The sequence below is a fragment of the Tetrao urogallus genome (assembly GCF_951394365.1).
Source record: "Tetrao urogallus genome assembly, chromosome: 5".
Classification (NCBI taxonomy): domain Eukaryota; kingdom Metazoa; phylum Chordata; class Aves; order Galliformes; family Phasianidae; genus Tetrao; species Tetrao urogallus.
In genome coordinates, this window is record NC_136818.1 from 9,084,074 (window position 1) to 9,102,996 (window position 18,923).

General features: G+C 41.4%; 1 protein-coding gene across 1 annotated transcript in view; it reads left to right on the forward strand.

Annotated features, from left to right (window-relative positions):
- TESK2 (testis associated actin remodelling kinase 2) overlaps positions 1 to 15,497 on the forward strand; it is a gene marked incomplete at both ends in the record, with an annotated part of 57,402 nt that extends 41,905 nt beyond the window's left edge. The window contains 6 exons of the mRNA XM_079536368.1: positions 5,228 to 5,310; positions 6,718 to 6,793; positions 8,049 to 8,132; positions 9,241 to 9,327; positions 12,337 to 12,472; positions 14,491 to 15,497. Coding sequence (XP_079392494.1) covers positions 5,228 to 5,310; positions 6,718 to 6,793; positions 8,049 to 8,132; positions 9,241 to 9,327; positions 12,337 to 12,472; positions 14,491 to 15,497 — 1,473 coding nt within the window. The remainder of the gene's footprint in view (positions 1 to 5,227; positions 5,311 to 6,717; positions 6,794 to 8,048; positions 8,133 to 9,240; positions 9,328 to 12,336; positions 12,473 to 14,490) is intronic.
- Between the last annotated feature and the right edge of the window lie 3,426 nt (positions 15,498 to 18,923).

Consider the following 18,923-nt stretch of genomic DNA (forward strand, 5'->3'; position numbering starts at 1 on the left):
AGACCCTCAGTCGGTCCCTGCCAGCCTCTAGCTTGGACTTCTAGTTGGTCTTGTCACCTAATTCCCTCTTTCACATTCCCTACACTGAACATAACCTGTTCTAGTCTACTTTTGGCATGCAGAGGTCTTGTTGAAGTTGAGAGCATGTCAAATCTGAGTCTAATACCATAGGCTAATATTTTGTTGAGAACTTCCCAAACAAATGCCTTAGCTGAAAACAAGCTCTTATAATCAATAGTAGGTTGTGAGCAGTTTGGGTAAGCTCCATGAGTGATAAAATCTCTGAAGGAATTGTAATCTCTAGGCCAGGGTATGTGTGTGGTTATTTTTGCCAAGATATGCTTTCACTTCCCAGTAAATGTGTAATAGCTTACCCTTCTCTTGCTGAGAGAGGAGTGATCTCAGTTCCTATAGGAGAGAAATGTGTGTATGCAGTTTCTGTGGACCATCTGGTGTAAGATAAATTCATTGCCTTTGGCCTTGAAAGTGACATACCTTGACTTCCTATGTTGTATGCCATTTTCTTGCTCAAAACAAAATCCAGGCAATGAACAGGACCTTTGTCTGATGAGTCTTATACTTGCTGCTGCTGTTGTGAGGTCCCCTTTGTGCTCCAGTAAGCTGTCGCCTGGGTATTTTGCACTGCAGGAGAGGGTTTGCAATGGAAAAATTAGCTGTTGCAGAGGATTACTTCTACAATAATACTGAACTTTTACTGGTACTTTGGGGCCCAACTGGAGACCGTCTCCGAAACATACTGGTTTTGTTTAAAAATGTGTATGGTGTTGTAAACTTCCTTTTGCACATTTAATTGTCAGTGATGTTTCTGCTAAGGGACGGCTCTTTAAAAAAAAACAGGTGATACATTGAAGTGTTTTAATTCAGTGACATTCTTCAGAGCTTTGGAAATGACATGTTGGTAGTATTTCTGTGTTTTCTGGCATGCAGTAAAATCTCAGAGTTAAGCTTGTATGTCATATCTTAAAATAAAACAATGGGGTTTCTTCAGCTAAACTTATTTTTAACTCCAAAACTTTTCAGTCTATTTTTGGTTTTGTTTGTGTAAAAGGGAGAGTAGAATATTGCATTCATCTTAGCAGGATTATGCTGTACAAAGCAGATGTTAAGCTCCTGTAACACACAAAGGGGGCTTTATATTCTTTCACATCTGTCTCTACATAAACAGCTCTGTTAACTCTTTCGGACTCATGTACAGAGTCCTCCCAGCTTGTGTACAGAGATTGCCTCAGGAAGAACTGATGTGATCACCATTTCAGGGGAAAAAGCCTCAGGAACCCAACTGAAGTCAAATGCTGCCGTCTCTGATCGTGTGAGCTGCCCAAGGAAAGAATATCCTTTATGCTGAGCTCCAAAGAGAGCTTGAGAAGGTCTTTGTGTTTTATTGCCTTGCAGCTTATACAAACAGCACAATAGTAAAGTCAAACAAGTTTTCTTAAAGACCATGTTGTAAAGCTGCTTGACATTTTATCTCATGGGCAGTTTCTGAAGCTGTCCCTTATACTAGAGGGGAGATTGAACTCTTGTGTCTCTGTGCTCAATTCTAGTAATTAAACTTCTTAGCCAATTGATACGTGTGGTTTTTTGGTAGAAACTGAGAAGTATCACATAGTAGAAAGGATGCGGCATGTGAGGCTGTGCTTTCCCTACTCGAATACAAACTAGCTTAAATTTAAAACTTCTCTACAACCTTTCAGTCTCTAATGAAGCTTTGTCTCATTTTTGATCCTGATTTATCTTGGTAGCAGAATGTGAGTGGTGAGAAATGCCTTTTGCTGAGTGCGCATGAACAACCAGTTACTACTTACCGTAGGCTCTGAGTGACCTTTCCGTGAATTGCATCTTAGATCTGGTAACTAAACTGTCCATGCTGTGAATTTGGTGCAGTGTTATGTAATGGTTTTATAAAGGTGGGAAGGCTGCAGGAGGAGTGTGCTGGTGCTGCTTCCTGGAACATGCAGAGAACCTCATACAGAGCAAAGCATCACTGTCTGCTAAACAGTAATGAGCAGGGTGGGCTTTAAAAGTGACATCTGGTCTCACTGGTATCCTCGGAAGGGCCTTACCTACTGATTTCTGTAGGAATAGGCTTTCATCCTTACTGTACTGGAACACGTGTTAGTGAATTCAGATACTTTAGAAATGCAGAAAAAAGACAGATTCCCATTAGTGATAGAGAACAGCTTAGCCTTATTTACGTCATTTAACACTGTGCAGCCCCCACAGTGGAGCATTTGTCCAGCGTTTTGTATCAGAAATGTAACCCTGAGCTCTCCTCTGTTCCTGGTGGTGCCCTCCTGTTCTCTCTGGAGCTGATGGGTCGGCAGGTGGAGTGGGATGTCACTCCTGTTTGACATCTCAAAAAGCTCGTGCTGAAGGGGAGCCAGACTTCACCTCAGCTCAGCCGGGAAGGAGCTCAGGGCTGTCAGGTAGCATTATCTGGCAGCTGCGTTGCGTGCTCTGCTGGTTTAATTTATGATTTATCTGGGAATAATGCTGCACCTGAGAGTTGAGACTGCCTGGGGCTCACTGTGGGGATAGGGTTGTTCCATCCTCAGTAATTGTTATGTCAAATGGGATGGGATTCTGTAACGGTGAGAAGCTGAAGGAAAAATTTCTGTCACGTTTACGTTGTGTTTTAGCATCCTTTTGTTATCAGAGCAGCCCTGTAGATCATTGCAAATCCAAAGCTCAGTATAGAACTGTTTCTGCAGGTTTTCAGATATGCTGAGAATAGTTTGTGGTCTGAATTGAAATATTTGTCTGAAATGTTTGCTGTTTGAGGGTTAATGGTGAATAGCCCTAATACACAAACCCAGATTATAGAATGAGCTACTGCGGTTTTGCTACTCAAAATAAGCAACATGTAAACAAAGTTAATGCAAGAGGGGAACATAGATTTCAAAAACAAATATTTTGAATTATGAATCTTTTTTGAAAATATAAAATTATGAAACATCTTTGATCACTGAAAAATCTGTCAGAAAACTCAACTCAATACAGGTTCATGTAGTTCACTGTCAGCATTCGTGTGCACTGTCAGACCTCTGCTGTCCTTGCGGGCTTGTTTCTGTGGCACACAATGAAATTCCCCATGGCTGAATCATTTGGGTAAGATGTTTCAGGAAAGTTTTATCCTTCTCTGCTAAGTCCACTTACAGCAAGCAAATGTTTGAACAGAGCAAACCGAATGAATGTGCTCTTTGATAAAAGATAACAAAGCCCATAACTGAGAAGCTTTACTGCTCTCTGGACAAGCATGGTTGGTTTAACTTTGTACATGTTTATGAATCCCCAGAGTAACTGTTCTTATTGTACTCGAGTCATGCTGAACAAACAGAACTTTGCACCTCGGGGCTGAGATGTGTTTTACGTGGTTGTGAGCGTCTCACTTCACGTTGTAATTGGCAGGAAGAAAACTCACTTCGTGGCCTGAGCCACAGTCAGCTCTGAATATGTAAACAGTAATGACCCGAACTTGATCTTTTAGACAAGGAACTCACTTTTTTTGGTAGCTTCATTATACAGACAAGCTAATCCTCTGGGGTCAGCGAGGGGCTTTTGTACGTCCCGGCACAATAAAGCTGGAAAGCGGTTCCTGCTGTTCAGCTAATGAATGCAGGGTGCCGCTCCGGCAGTGGCTTTGCTGCCTGTCGCTGCTTTGTGCTGCCTGCAGGAGGATGCGTGCGCTGAGGGAATGAGTGCCGTCTTGCCCCACCTACTGTAAGACAGGAAAAAAGGTTTCAGGAAGTCGACTATTAATTTATTTGGTTGGAAGGGAAAAGATGTGGAATAGTCAAAGCATGTTCTGTAGAGTTGTAAATAAATAATAAGTATAAGTGGGTAGTGCCTTGTATGTGATGTGATGCTGCCAGACCAGAGTTACCTGAGGGAGGGGCGTTCCAAAGGAAGAGATGGACAGCTTTTTCCTACTATAGCCTTTTCCCTTAAATCATGTTTGATCACAGAATCGTTGAGGTTGGAAGAGACCTCTAGGGATCTTCAGGTCCAGCCCCCCTGCAAAGCAGGCTCCCTACAGCAGGCTGCACAAGTAGGCATCCAGGTGAGTCTTGACTATCTCCAGAGGGGAATCCACAACCTTCTTGGGCAGCCTGTTCCAGTGCTCCATTACCCTCACTGTGAAAAAGTTCCTTTGCGTATTGGTGCAGAACTGCCTATGTTCCATTCGTGGCCATTCCTCTTGTCTTGTCCCCACAGACTGCTGAAAAGAGGTTGGCCATGTCCCTTTGACTCCCACACTTAAGATATTTATAAACATTAATAAGATCACCTCTGAGTCTTCTTTTCTCAAGGCTGAACAGACCCAGGTCGCTCAGCCTTTCCTCACAGGGGAGATGCTCCAGGCCCTTTATCATCTTTGTGGCCCTCTGCTGGGCTCTCTCCAGAAGATCCCTGTCTTTTTTTTGTACCAGGGATCCCATAACTGGATACAGTATTCCAGGTGAGGCCTGACCAGGGCAAAGTAGAGGGGGAGGATCACCTCCCTCGACTCGCTGGCCACGCTCCTGGTAACGCACCCCAGGATTCCATTGGCCTTCTTGGCCAGCAGGGCACACTGCTGGCTCATGGCCAACCTGTCATCTACCAGCACCCCCAGGTCCTTTTCCTTGGTGATGCAACGTAGAGTAAAGAATTTTATTTGAGACTTACAAAGCATGTGTAGCTTTGCCACATCTTGTGTTTTCTGATGGAATTTTGTTGCAAAGCAGTTGATTCCTTTTAAGTAGTCAATATAGCAAAATGTACAAAGGCATCGTTCTGCTCTTGTATTCTGGTCAGGCCCAGGCAAACTGGACCTGAAGGGAAATTTAAGATGTGAAGATGAGCTGCATGGATTGCATACTTGAGTAGTAAGGGAATTAAATCATCTGAAATCTCACTAGAACCTAGCTGGTATGTGCTGCTGATGGCTGCTGGTTTTTTCAGCAAGTTTTAAAGTGGATTATTAACGAAGTATAAGGCTGCTTGCAGCATCTTAAGATTGACAGATATGTGACAGTACAGAGCGGAGAGTATGGGAAGAGGGTGGGTGCTTTCAGAGAAAAGCTCTCTTCCTTGAATGAATGTCCTCCGAATTATCTCTCGTGATCTCATGCCAGACTTAAACAAAATGAGATAAATAGTATATGAGTTTCATGCCCAGATAATAACTCTGTTTTCTTCTTTTTTTTTTTTTTTTTTTCTCCAGAACTGCTTAATAAAACACGATGAGAATGGATACTCAGCAATAGTGGGAGACTTTGGTTTAGCAGAGAAAATTCCAGATCACAGGTACATGAACTAATCAAAAATACAGTGAGAGCTGCAGTGTTGTTGCAGATCAGAAGGTGTGTTAAGCTGGATTCCTGAGGCCATTTTTGCAAAATTTGTAATGAATGCCCTCAGTCTTCAGCCTAGAACTGCAGACTGGGTGACCACTGGTGTTCCACTGGTGTTCTAGTGATTGTCCATTCTGGTTTAGTGGTGTAATTTATTCTCTAAAAGTGCTTTAATGAATAAAGGATTTGCCCATGTTTTTCAGCAGATCTTCCAGGCAGGTATTTGGGAATTTTTGTTTAAAAAAAAAAAATATATATATATATTCTATTAACAAATAAGTACTGTCCAGCATTTTGGATTGGGCTGAGTTTATAATAAATATTCTCTATTGATTCCAAATTAACTATAATGAGCTCCTCTCCAACCTTGTAAACAACAGTCAGTGGGATTCCACTATTTTTTTTCTCTGTAACTTCAATGTTAAAGATTGAATTTTATAAAGGAGAGATGCTAATATAATAGCAACTCATCACTTTGCTCTCTGTAGAATGAAGCTGTAATCTTAACTCATTTGAGGAGTGCACAGGTAACTGTCACAAGCTATTGTCACAATTGGAAATAGTCCTTTTGTCATCCCTCTGTTAGGGAGGTCGAGGGTTTAATAGTTCTCTCATCTGTATATTGACCTGTATATTTCAGACTATTCTGACTGGTAAATATGCAGTCAAATTTTCTGTGGTGTGTGCTTCCACGTAAAAATAAATAAAAGCCTTCCAGCTCTTAAGACTGCAAAGAGAACAACAAAGATGATCCAAGATACGCAGTTATTAAACTGCACATATCCTAAAACTACAGCCTGGGAGGTCTGAAGGCTTGCATTCATGTTGATGAAGTATGTTTGCAAGCAGGCTGTGCTGAATGCTTCAGAACTGCTTATGGATACGCGTGTAGGGATAATTGCATCTTCTGCTGAGCAGAGTGCTTGCCATCCAGTCAGAAACTGATCTGTACATGGCTTTTTAAATGTAGTTGAAGGAGCTCATTCCACCAAGAGTTCAGAAATGAAAGCTTGAAATCTGTGACTTAAAGATAAAACAATAGTTATTTAACAATAATTATTTAAAAATATATATATTCAGACACTTTGGAACTGGAAATACAATATTTTGATTAATAGTCCAAAATCTTGTGTTTCTTTCACTTTCTCCTCCTGTTATCAAATGTTCCAGTAATTCCAGTAGGAAATCAGAGTGAAACACAGTGTGATGGAAGGCACTTGTATAGACTTCACCATGGTTGAAGTTTCTGTAGATGCTCGCAGTTATGGAAAGTTTATAGCAGTGTCTCAATGAGAGCCATTCATTAATGGTTGTTCCCTCTCTTCCTGCTACCCTCTCTGATATCCATGTCTGTGCGCAGCGAGAAGTTACCAGTGGTGGGGTCACCTTTCTGGATGGCACCAGAAGTTCTCAGAGATGAACCTTACAATGAAAAGGTAGGTACATATAAATGCACTTTAGCTGTCAAGTGTTTCTCTGCAATATATGTATACGATATTTTAGATTTGTGTAATATTTTTTTGTGACATTTCTATCCTTGGTGGGTCATTCAGAAGGAATGGTGTGAGTTGAACAACTAGTAATGTTAATTCATGGCATGGTTTTCATGCAGAATTGAAGTACCTTTAACATAATTCATTGTTACACTGTTTCTACTCTGAAATGTCCCATGTGCTGAAGCATGATAATAGCTTGTCTGCCTGACACAGCTTGATTTAACCAGACCTGAGAAATGTCTAGTGATGCTTACTTGTTTTTTTTCTATACAACACTGAGGCTATTTCCCTGACAATGATCTAGTGAAATTTATATGGAAGTAAAAATCTGCATGTATACTTTTACAACTTAGTTAAAAACAACAACAACAAAAAACAGTTTTCAGAGATGATGCACCTGGATACAAACTGTTCTCCAAAGGCAGTTGTTCTTCCTGTTTGTGACATTGGTGCTTCTTGCAGGGGAACATCAGATCACACTAGATTTTTTAGAAGAAATATTTTTCAGCAAAGTTGCTCTTGACATAGTTTTTTTTTTTCTTTCTGCTGTGTGCAAAGCCATCTAGAACAGTGTAGTTTGGCACTGCAGCTGTGACTTCTCATGATAAAGCCCACATCCTGTACCTTTTTTTTTTTTTAGCTAGAAGTCAGTATCTGTTTAATTGGTGATATTTAAAACTTAGAGTAAAGCAGTAATTACCTCAGTAATAAATCTAATCATTACTGTTTCAAAAGCTTTGCTAAGAGTTCCAATTGACCTAAATTAATAATAAAGTACCCAGGTTCTTTGCTAACCCTGCAGTAATGGGGAATGAAGGAGGAATCAAGTCAGTGTAAAAGTAATGCATGAGCCTGCCTGATATCCAAGGCGTAAGGGATGCAGGCTTCTGCTCTGTAAACCTTTATTCTGTGTTTCCCTAGATTTTATTGCTTGGTAAATTCAGGTGAGTGGAAATCTGAGGAACTGTGTGTCTCCAGGTATGCTCAGATAAATGGTTACTAAGCCTCATGGAAATTTGTTGTGAGGATATGTTTCTTTACATGGAAAATGTTAGTTATAATGCAGTGGTTGTAAGGCTGTGGTGTTGGTTTAGTTGTTCTGATAAGCATTTGGGGCAAAAAGAAACTCAGTGGCAGATAAGAATGGTGAGCATTCATAGCTGAACCATATGGCTATTCATTTTTTTCCTTTTAGGCAGATGTGTTCTCTTATGGTATAATTCTGTGTGAGATAATAGCAAGAATACAGGCAGATCCAGACTATCTCCCTCGCACAGAGGTAAGTTGCTACCTTTATACGTTTGGTGGGAGGTGATAAATATGCTGTGATAATGGCTGGCCTTTAGAATTTATAGCACTGCTGCCAAAGATGTGATGTGTATGATGTTACATTAAAAAGAGCTTGTAAAAGGCTTTTTTTCTTTTGTGCTGTTATTGAAAGAAGTTCCAGTGAAGACATTTCAACATACAGACTTTATAGAGCTACAGTCATTATTGGAAATCCTTTCAGAAACTCCAGACCTGCCCCAAACTGGCTGAACGTTGAGGGTGTTGGAGTGACCTTTTGTAGTGATAGCTCACATCAGCTTCTTCCCAGTTTACAAACAGAGCACTTCTGGAACGTTGCATCCTTGAAGTAGCCCTGCTTTGTGATGTTAGCAGGAGCTAAAATAAGTTCATCCTTATTTTTACATGCTGTGCTAAGCATTGTCCATCTAAATTAAAATGAGCTAATTGAAGGAGATACTTCTATTTTCTTCACTTGCCTTTTGGCTTAGTCCCATCTGCAAGGCAGCTTTTTGCCTTCCATAGAAGTTCTCTGAATTGTTTACCCACCTCCAGTTCTGAAAATGCTTACGTCTTCAACAATGGCGTATAAGAGATCCTTTTGTTCATCTGCCCTTCAGGCCTTCTCAGAGGAGTGCTTCTGAAGAACTGCCTCACTTGGATCACCAGCCTAGTAGCACCATCCACTGAAAAAATGTTTTAATTGGTGAATTTTCGATACTGTGAATTTTCTGGTTTTATAAAAGGCTGTTAATTTACACTGAAAATCACCATGGTGAAACATCATAGTATAGGATATCGCTTCCAGATCCACATGGGGCAACATTTCAGTGAATTGCAGATGAATCCAGGAAGAAAGTTAGGCTTTGAAGTCAGCTCATTCTCTTACAGGTATCTTATATCAAATAATCCCCACTGGGAATGTTGCAGTTTGGAGTGTGCATGAAGTTTTCTCAGAATTCTCTGAGTCTACTCAGAGATGGTGTTCATAATGACTCCTGATAACCCAATGAAGGGGACCCCCTGAAAAGAGGATGCCTTGGGCCAGATGGCAGTCCTGATTTATGTCAGCTCTCCGTGCTGTGTTCTTGTTTGTACAGAATTTTGGATTAGATTACGATGCCTTCCAGCACATGGTGGGAGACTGTCCCCCTGACTTCCTCCAGCTGGCCTTCAACTGCTGTAATGTGAGTATCTCGGAGGGGAGAGGCCCAAAATGGAGTTTCCTAAATCCCTCTGACTTTCTAAGATTGTGCTTAAGGGGTTTACAGGACAGATTTGCCTATGAAAGCAGTGTACATATGTAACACAGTGTCCCTGACAGTCTTTATACCCTTTTCTTTCCCCTTGCAAGAGGGTCTGACTCGTGCTTTTGCTGTTCTATGTTCTGTCATACCAAACAAACAGGTCTGGCACACTGAACAGCTTCTTGCAGACTGCTCAGGCTGATCGTAACCAGTTGTGTGTTATTGACGCTGGCTGGCCATCGGGCTGACAAACTCCAGCTGTTATTGTGCACAGGCCTACTGAGCTGTGAGGAAAGAATTTTGGGTTGCACTCATAAACAGAGAGGACAAAATGGGGACAGGCAAACAAAGAACAGGCTCTAAATTACTGGGAAGTTTTTCTGCTGCTTTATAAAAAGAGAGATAACCCCCCAAATGTCTAGCCTGTGTTCCAGAAAAATCTCCAAGCTTGGACCCAGTAAGGTAATGTCCAGTCTAGAGCAAATTTTTCTGCTGGTTATTGGAGTAAAGTTGTGATAGTGCTGGATACCTTCATGACTCCTCAGCATGAAAATTACAGGGAAGTACATCTCTTTATGTGGGTTATTTCGTAACAGATGTTACTATTCCTTTGAAGTGAGAGAATATGAGCTTCCACTGAATTCAGCTGAAGCTAGGAATGTCCATTTGTCTCACCTGAAGTTGAGACACCTTCTAGAACGTTTATTGCACAAAACTGTGCTCAGGACTCCAAAACCAGGCTTTGTTGGAACTAATAATAGCACTGTGTCCTAGTGAGTGTTTGCAAGAAAACTCTCAGAGCAGGCTTTTTTTTAATTTCTGTTGCTGTTTTTCAGACTTTGTTTTTATGTCAGTGCTGCTGCTGAGAGAAGCAGTCCCCACTATCCATGATTTTAATAATTATTTTTGTCCCAAGCTCTCTTTTTACATGCATTTTACACATGTGCATACTGAAGTGGCAAGTGGAGTAAGGCTGAGAACGCATATTGTGGAAGAGCATAAATTAATGTTGAACATGTTTGTGGAACTTGCTCTGAACCAATTGCTTCACCCCTCTAATTTCACCTTAGTACAGTGGAGCTTATTTCACCAGGAAAGTGATGCCTGACTCATGTTTCTAAAGTGTTGTGACTATGTAAGCAGTAAAGGGCTTAGGTAGAAGTGGAGTTTAATTGTGGAAATCTGAACTCCCAATTGTATTCCCCAGAAATCTTACAGCATCCAACACACAATCCAAAGCAGTTTTCCACCACAGATGAAATCCAGAGTGCAACTGTACTAATGAAGAAAAGAGGAATGAGTCTTACGTTCTCATGAGAAAAGGGACTTTCTCCTACTGATTATCATCCAATGCTATCTCCTTAATAAATGTCCCTTGCCCTGGAAATGACAGTCTTGTGATCAAGACATTAGTATGCTAATTTCAGTGTGGGACATACTGCAACTAACTTTCCACTTGCCTAGAGGAAGGAAAAGGTGGCAAATAAATGAGGCTTACATCTTATATTTTCTGAAGCATGTTGTGTTCCAGTAGCAGGTGATCTGTGTGATAATTTGCTCTTAGATAAAGATATTTATATAGATTTTCATTATTTACTAGGTGAACAATTAGTGTAACCTGATAAGCTGAGCTAATGTGGAAAGTCTTGGAGCAAGGAAACACATTTTAGGGCAACCTCGGAAAACCAGTGAAAATAGATGTGTGTGAGTAGTGAGTTCTTTAGAACTTAGAGTTCTTTGGAGTTCTTTAATTTGCTGATAAAGAGTGTTTTTTAGAAGAAGAATATGCAAGGAAGTCTGAAACTTATGGCTCCTCCAGCAACTGTAAGCCTACTTGCATGAATCCTGCAAGAACATGCAGAAGGCTTACCAGCATGAGCTAAGCTCTGGAGAACTGCAGCTGTGAGGAAGAACCTTCTAGTCCATTTGATCAGCAGCTGAGTGCTTGGAATGGAAAAGGCAAATTTGCTTTGAGTCACTTTTCCATTGCTGCTGCTGTTCGGATCTTCCCTCGCACTATTAAAATAGAGACCTGTTCTTTCTTTCTGCAGCTTGCAGCAACTGTCTAATCTTTCCAAAGATTAGACAAATCTACATTTGTCAGAGTAAAGAATATATGCTTTAGTGTTTTCTCTTGCCCTACCTTTTCAGTGAAACTGGGAAAGCAGGAAATGATGGGTTTTTATGCCAGGCATTTCCATCTGCTGCATTAGGACAACTTCATTTCTATTTTTGAGTTCCTCAAAGCAAGTGTGATTTTTGTTGTTGCTGTTTTGTTTATCAATGTATCTGTAAATTTTCAGCCCTTCACCCCATGTTACTAGAAGGTCTTCTGTCATTGCCAGTCATACCAGTTCTTTTCAGAAAAATCCATCTCATAGGGACCTGCAAGGTAGTATCAGGGAGGCTTCTGGGGTTTCTTGCTTACAAAGCATCACTGTTTCCTTGACTAGCAGTGATGTCTGAGCTTGTCCACTCTGAAAAAGCCTTTAGAGGGCTGGAGGCAAGAATCAGGTCAAGTGGAATCTCTTTAATAGTGTAATGAGGTTAACTCTCAACGGCCGAATTAGACAGTGCTACCTACTGTATTTAACCATCTAAAATAAATAAATATATAATACATGGGAAAACTTAGTAACAAACAAAACCCCTCTCATAAGCCCTGAATCTAACAGGTTGCCACCTTTTCTTTTTCAACTGTCTCCGTCATAGAATGATAGAAAGTTTTCATCTTGATAGTTCTGTGAGAAGCGTAATAGACATGGACTAGAACAGAGCACTGCTTTTCCTCTTGCTTTATGTAGTGGGTTTTTTGAAATGACAGCACACTCCTAAACACAGTCTTGAATTTCCTCAGTTCCTTCAAGTTATTCTTCTCCCTGTCAACTCCGTAGATAGAATAGCATGGATGAGCCCACATGAAACAATCTGATTTCTGTGCATTCACAGATGGATCCGAAGTTGCGTCCTTCATTTGCTGATATTGTCAAAACACTGGAGGAGATTTTAAACCGCCTGAGAAACGAGGACTCTGAGAGAGACAGAAAGTTTCTGAATCTTGACAACAACGAAAGAAAACCCAAAGGTAAATGTCTGCATTTGCACAAAGATTGCTGCAGGCTAATAGCAAAAGAGTGCAGCGTTTTGTATTTTGAGGACTATGATTTCAGATGTGTGGCGTTGTGTACATGTTGTGAATTGTTTTACCCAAAGTCTGAAAATGATTCTGGAACAGTGGTGCACACTGTGCACTGAGGAGTGTCCTTTGGGAAAGAACAGCTATTAAGATTCATCAAAAGGCTGTGCCCACAAGCTCTTGGAGGGAAACAGGTTCATTTGGGAACGTAAGCTGCTGAAAGTACATTAAAATTCATAAATTTTGCTTTATCCCTGCTACTCTTAGTGCATATATACGCAGTTTCTTTGATATACATGTAATGCTTGGAAGCTACTTAGATTTCTGCAGGAAGAAGAGCAGAGAAGATGCAAGAGTATTACAAAGTACTTTAGAGCTGGGGAAGCCAATTTTGTTGGGAATGCTGGCCTCGAAGGGCTTTCTCTAAAGCTGTCTAGTGCCACCTGGTGTGGGGAGCAAACTGCAAGCAATTCTTGTGGTAGATGTTCTGACTTAGATTTCTTCTATATTAGCAGATTTTGGTGTTGGCAACTTAAAGTATAGTAAAAATATGTATGTGTGTATTTTGTGTGTGTGTGTGTGTGTGTGTGTGTATAAACTGTATATATATATTAAAATAACCTTTGTATGTGAAATCGTGTGGAGCACATAAATGTGATAAATCTCTCCTATGTGGGAGGCATCTGAGAGACATAAGTTAAAAAGGAAAAATGCTCTTTCAATTTCCTGGCATTCTTTCTTTAGAGCACATCTTAATTTTGCATCTTTCTGGAGAAGTGCTATGTGCAGTTCTTCAACTTAACTTCAAGGCACATGCAGTGTGAACTATGGTAATATTTAAAGGGAAGAGAAGAAATCCATATGTCCTTGTTCTGAAAACTGTCACGAGATTGTTTCCTGATATTCTCTCTTGTTCTTGCTCTACCACAGCTTTTCAGAGGCACCTTGAGAGCTGGTGGCAGCTACGTGTTCCAAACACTCAAGAAGTTAGCATTTTTTTTCCTAAAGAAAAACAATTTTCCTATCCTATTCCAGTGATAAAGCTTTAGTTTTCATTTATTTGTGTATTCAAATAAATATGCACACTTAAAAAAAAAAAAAAAAAAAAAAACCCAACAACAACCAAACAAACATAAAATTAAACTCCTATTCAATAGAGTTAAAGATCTATATCCTTAGATTCTGTACTGGACAACGTAACCAAGGCTGGAATGGAATTATTAAAGTCTTCATTCAGGGTGAAAATGTGCTTACCATTCCTTTGTACTTGCACTCTTCTATGGTCGGCATCATCAACAGATCTTGGGCAACCTCTGCTGGAAGCCAGGATGGTAAATGTAAAAGCATGCAAATCATTCTCCAAGATCACTCTGTTCTTTCTACTGTGTCAGTATAACAACAGTGAGGAGGTTTGAAGGAGCCCAAAAATACAAAGAAGAGTGCAGAAATTTCTTCCTTCCTATCAGATTTTTTATAATTTCCTTTCCTTTTCTTTTTTATTTTTCTGAAGACAATATTGTCTTACCAAATCAACATCCCCCATAATATGAGTAGCAAATTTGAAGATAAAATAATACAGAAGCAGTACAGTTTCACTGCCTACGGAAGTGAGATGACACTGACTGTGTTTGCATTTGCACAGTTCTTCAAGATGACTTTTAATTACTCTGAGGTATGAGTAAAGAGGAGAGAATATTTAAAATACAGTTTTGACTGCCTTTGCATGTAAAAGGTGCTGTGGACAGGGCTGCTAATCTCCTAGTTTGAAATCAATACTGCGCCAGCAAGAAGAGTAGCGTGACCTTGTGTGCATGCGGGAACTTGTATGTAACCAGCAAAAGTGTTTGTAGGTACTTTGGAAACTCAGAAATGTGCCTTTTTCTTTGCATTACGAAGACTCTGTGAGTGAGCAAACGTTCAGGCATACAGCTCCTTTAAGCTAAGGGTATTTCTTTTCTTCCACTCAGGGTCAATTGAAAAAGGACCAGGAGTAAAGCGTTTGAGTTCCCTGGACGATAAGATTCCACCCAAGTCACCCCGTCCACGTCGCAATATCTGGTTGTCACGTAGCCAGTCAGATATCTTCTCTCGCAAGCCTTCCAGGAAGATCAATGTGCAGGACCCCTACTACACACCAAACAAAGGACTGGGCCGGAAAGTGAATCCCTTCAGTGCCCGGGAGGACCTCAAGGGTGGAAAGATAAAATTCTTTGACATGCCAAGCAAGTCCGTGATCTCTCTTGTGTTTGACTTGCATTCTCCAGAGACAGGTGGTTGCCTGAAAGCCAGCCAGTCCCAATTCCGGCAGGCATATAGCACAGACTGGCAGGAATTTTCCCTCCTTCCTGGGAGGAGATGCAGATCACTTCCAGTCTCTCCTGAACTGGCACACAAAGAATATGGCCTGTTTAGTGGACTGTCTTCAACCATCAGTAGATGTGATCCAGCCCAGCTAAGTGCAGAGGTTCGGCAAAAGCTCCTGAGTAGCAGTAAATATGGTGTGTCAGAGATTCCCCCCTTTCAAGCCAAGCCTCACAGGCCAGAATTTCTTTCTGTACCAGGACAAGAGGAGGATATGGACTGTTCGGATGGGCCGGTGTCCCAGGAGGAAAATGGATTTTACTCTGAGAAGACATGTGAGAATCCAGCACGTAATCAACCATTAGTGCTGGCCCAGTCTGAGCCATTATCTTACAAAGGGCTCCTACTTGAGAATTCATTGAACTCTGAGGAAAACTCCTCACAGGTGTTTGCTGGTTGTCTCCCTTCTGAAGAGATGGAGGTGGAAGACAACCTGCTGAAAAATACACTGCTGGAGTCTACAAAGCCTCTGTTCAGCGTCCATCCTTCCACGGAGCTGAGGACAGATGCACGGCCATTCAGGGAGCACGATGGGGACAGCACTGCCCCGTTGTCTCAGACGTCCTCCAACATCTCAGCAAGTGGCAGCACACAGCCAACTTGTGACATATGAAGAGAGGGCTCAAACGGAGCACGTCCTCGAGGGAGCCATTGTTCCCAGTCACTTAAACTCTGCTCTTCAGTAGCGCTGCATTTTGTGCTCAAAGGAGATCCAGCAGATGGTGAAAATGGGCTGTCAAACAGGTAGCTGTGGACAGCATCTGAAGAGACTAATGATTTTAACTATTTTCAAGCTATGCTTATTTCCTCCCTTGATTTGCTTTAGGAGGGGAAACTACTCCAGCCAGAGTTTCCATGTGAGCCCCATACTTTATAGAGGTAGTATCCAGAAGTAGGCACCACACAAACAGCTTGACTTGGATTCTAGCATGGAGCATTTTGAGGCCTTAAGTTCAGGTTGAGTGGAAAGAGCGATGCGTGGGTTTTCTCTCTTCCTCTGACTACCAGCTGCTCTGAACTGCTGCAGATTTTGCATTAGCATTCTGCAAGCAGTGTATGTGAATCAGAGCCTCTGTTCCAGAAGTGGGCACAGATCTTTCAGAGCTGCGTTAAGCAGATAGCAATGCTTTCTTGTCCCAGAGCTGCTGTGAATGCTGTTACAGCATTAAACAAGCTCTTCTTTCAAAAGCAGCAAAAACAAAACCCCTGATGTTGGTTGCAGTCTGCGGGCGGAGTCACATGATAAGTACTTTCCAGTTAACAAGAGGAATCTGTGCCCTCGTGTTTCATTTTGCCCTGGGATTTGTTAGTGATGTGTAACGCATTAGCATGGGGAAGCAAGATGCAGTGAGCACCACTTTCTTTCTTGCACAGCTCTTAATGTACCTCGACCCAGATGTGGGAGGAAGATTTGCCCAGGGAGCAAAAATGGAGCCAGATTCCAGGCACTGTCATTTCTGGCCTTTTTGAGGAACTGCCAGTTGTACTAAGCTTTTGGGCTCTCCTCTTTTAAGATACCATAATCTATTTCTGCAGAATAGTTAAATATAAATTCTAGATGAACAGCTATCACTGTGGTAGGAAGGTTGCGTTCAGACCCCTCTCTAGCAGGACATCCATCTCATTGGTGCCACTGCACTAATGTAGTAGTAATGACTTGTGAAAAAGCAGACTGTTGGATGGGGGACAAGAATCCCCTGTTCCAGAGAAGCCACCAGCAGTGTTGCAGCAACATGAGAGCTTTTGGGTAAGGATAGATAGAAGACTCATAGATGGGCTTTTGAGTTGTCAAACTGAAGAAGAGTAACTTATCCTCTTTTTTTTTTTTAATTCTACAGAAAGAAGCTGTTATCTTCTTTGGTTTCTCCTGTCACTCCTGAATAGGATTTTTTTTAATGTTTTTCTTCATTCTACCAACAGATAGATGTAAAAGAAGCAGCAGCATCTGCTTTAAAGCTGCTTGCTGGAACCAGCATCAGAGATCCCCAGTCTGAGATGTGATGTAGGGGATTCTTGTTCTGTGGTGATATTTGTGCAACAATCCTGCCCTTTCTACTATTGTTGTACACAGTTACGTGGTTTTTTGGTTTGATTTTTGTATTTTTAACCTATATTATCATTCCTATCTGAGGTATGCATTGTGTGCTCACTGAGCAGGTGATGCAGTAGCTGTGGGGGATTTGGAGTCCAGGATTTCATCCAGGTAGTCTGTTATTTCTGCTCTTGTGCAAGGATGGAAAATGTAAGCTGGTACTCCCTGATGAAAGCAAGGTTTTCTTACTCTTCTCCCATCTCAAGGAAAAGATGAAGGAGAAAGCTTATGTTTTTCTGTGTGTTTGTTTTCTTGGCTGAGTTACTCAGCTTTTCAGAGGTGTAGGTAACTATTCTGCTGTAACTGTGACTTTGTCTTGTGAAATACGTCTCAGCCCAAGCAGCAGTTATCTCCTTGCAATGGCTGCAGATAATTAAATGAGAAACACAGTATCTTTGACTTCTTTGCACGGTTCATGCTGTGTTACACAGCTATTAGTTTGAAAAAGGCCCATCCTGACCAAGATTGCCCTTTTTGGCCCACACCTCTCTGCCCGTCAAAGGTGCTGATCTGTAGAGTAGCTTGTGTTGGGTGTCCTGTTTTCTGTGCTGGTGTCTGCAGTGTGCTGAGCAGCTGGAAGGGCTGGCACTGCATTGTGTCAATTCCTTTGAGGACAGGGAACCAGTCAACAGAACTCCACTGCCTGCCTGTCTGGTGCCTGCTTTTTTTTTCCCCAACCCCTCATATATATATTTTTTTCTTTTATCAAACTGTAATCTTTCAGGAGAGAAATCATCAGCACCAGCTTCTGTTGTCACAAGACGCATTTAGGTGTGTGACTTCAGACAAACAAGCAATAATAAGGAATAGTTTATTTTGGATCACCAGGCTGCAAGGAAGCTGTCCCGCAGCCTCAGCAGCATAGGTGTGTGCCTCTGGCTGCTCTGTGTGACTTGTGTTACCCTGCTTGTCAGCACTGACACCTCGTGAAGCCTGTAGCCTCTCTGACAGACTGCAAAATCTGTGTAGTCTGGTATGGGATATCTCTAAGAACCCATCACAGTGACCTTGAGTGTTCTCTCACACCACTGGCTCTTAAATGTTTCCCTACCCTCAGTGGCTTTTACGAAGCAGCATGGTTAAAATTCTGTTTTCTTAAATGTCTACTCTTTGCACAGCCAGCTGACATGCACGGGGCACATCTATCAACTCTGCTAGCTCTTTGTTCTGAGATGGAGATGTTGGGAAGGAAAATACCAAGAATAACAACTCAGGCCTTTCCTGCATTCTTGGTGCGCGCGGGGAAAAAGGATGACGTGCATGTGAACTGGACTAAAAGGCTGTCTTAAAATAGCTAAGTGCTTGCTGAAACCCTGCGTTTCCAAGGGTTTGGATGCAGTTGGCACACACTGTCTTATCCCTTTGGTTGTGCAAAGCTGAATCTAGGTTGCACCTAGCAAATACTCCTAGGTTTTCTGCCCACCTGAGGGCACTTTTCTAGTGGGGGCCATTTTCTGACGGCTACTGATGAACATGAATCTGAATATGCAGTCAGCAAACTCCTTGTTTTTATAGTGATGTGACAAAGTTTTTTCTTGTGACTGGATTTTATCATGGTTTTTGACTTTCTTGGAGGAGCAATTGCTCTTTTAAAAGACTTTCTACACATTGCTAGGTTCCCTAAAGAGATCAAAGATGTTTTTAATTCACTTTAAATCTTTCTGTGTTGAGTTCATTGAAATGTCTGTTATAAGCTATTTTTGTTGTGGTTGCAGGTTGATAAAATGCAACTAAGAGAATGCATGTGAATTGCTGCCCCTCAAAAGCAGTGCAGACAAGGGGCTTTAGTAGACTTACACTTGCTGGAAAAGCATCAATGTATTGTGTAACAGAACATTGGTATTTTTTGCCAGTACAACTAAAGACACTTGAATAATTCCTGTTTGCACTTAATGCTATTGTTTATATTGCATGTCACTACATTTCTATGCAAAACAAATAACCCTT